The sequence below is a fragment of the Chaetura pelagica genome, unplaced genomic scaffold (genome assembly GCF_000747805.2).
Source record: "Chaetura pelagica isolate M959 unplaced genomic scaffold, ChaPel_1.0 scaffold50, whole genome shotgun sequence".
Lineage (NCBI taxonomy): Eukaryota > Metazoa > Chordata > Aves > Apodiformes > Apodidae > Chaetura > Chaetura pelagica.
In genome coordinates, this window is record NW_009952366.1 from 6,819,270 (window position 1) to 6,820,135 (window position 866).

General features: G+C 55.2%; 1 protein-coding gene across 1 annotated transcript in view; it reads right to left on the reverse strand.

Moving 5' to 3' along the window:
- NTN4 (netrin 4) overlaps positions 1-309 on the reverse strand; it is a 45,436-nt gene extending 45,127 nt beyond the window's left edge. Inside the window, exon 1 of the mRNA XM_010008070.1 lies at positions 260-309. Coding sequence (XP_010006372.1) covers positions 260-309 — 50 coding nt within the window. The remainder of the gene's footprint in view (positions 1-259) is intronic.
- Positions 310-866: the final 557 nt, after the last annotated feature.

Genomic DNA, 866 nt, shown 5'->3' on the forward strand with positions numbered 1-866 from the left:
GGCTCCCGGGGTGAGCAGTAGACGTGCCCCGCATCTCGCTCTTTGGGGATGCTGCCCCTGCTGAGACCGTGCGCTGCTGGTACCCAGCGAGCTGCAGAGGGGAAGCACGGCACTGCTGCTCAGCTCTCCCCTCCGTGGAGCGTCTGTAATAGCAGAACAAACCAAATAACCCCCAGGGCTTCCCTGCTCTTGGGAAAATCCCTACCCAGAGCTGCAAAGCGGAGTAGGCAGCACAGGAGGAGAGATGCCTCCACCTCACCCTCCCGCCTCAAGGCGCCCAGAGCAGCGCTGCGGCCTCACAGTGACCATGGCCGTATCACGCCAAGGCCTCCAAGAGGATCCAGGTGGTCCTGGAGAAGGGGAGAAAAGCGCAAGGAAGATGGGCTGCTGGTGACACCAGAGTGGCCAGGGTGGCATGCCAGCTGGAGGGCAGGAGGTGGCCGTGGGAGACAGCTTTGCTGCACCTCACCTCACCAATGTGGCAGACTGGGTGCTGGTCCCAATAGCTGATACAGGAGTATCTCCTGCCACCAGTGACCTCAAATTTTCACCTCCTTTCCCACCCCTCCATTCCTACCCCAAATCTCCCCACAGTCCCACACAGCTGCTGAGGTCAAGGTTGGATTGAAACAGCACTTAAATTAGGGAAGGCTGTCACTGATGTGTTTAAAGGGGGTAAAAAAAATGAATAATCCTTGGTTGAGAAGATGCTGGCAAGCTGCCTCACAGCTGAGGCTCTGTGAGTTTCGTTCAAGTTTCTCTGGACGCCTTATTGATTTAAAAATCCAAAGTTGAAGTGTCTAAGAAAAATAAAACCACCATGGGGTTTGGTGTGAAACCATCTGCAGTGTAACACTACTGGTGTA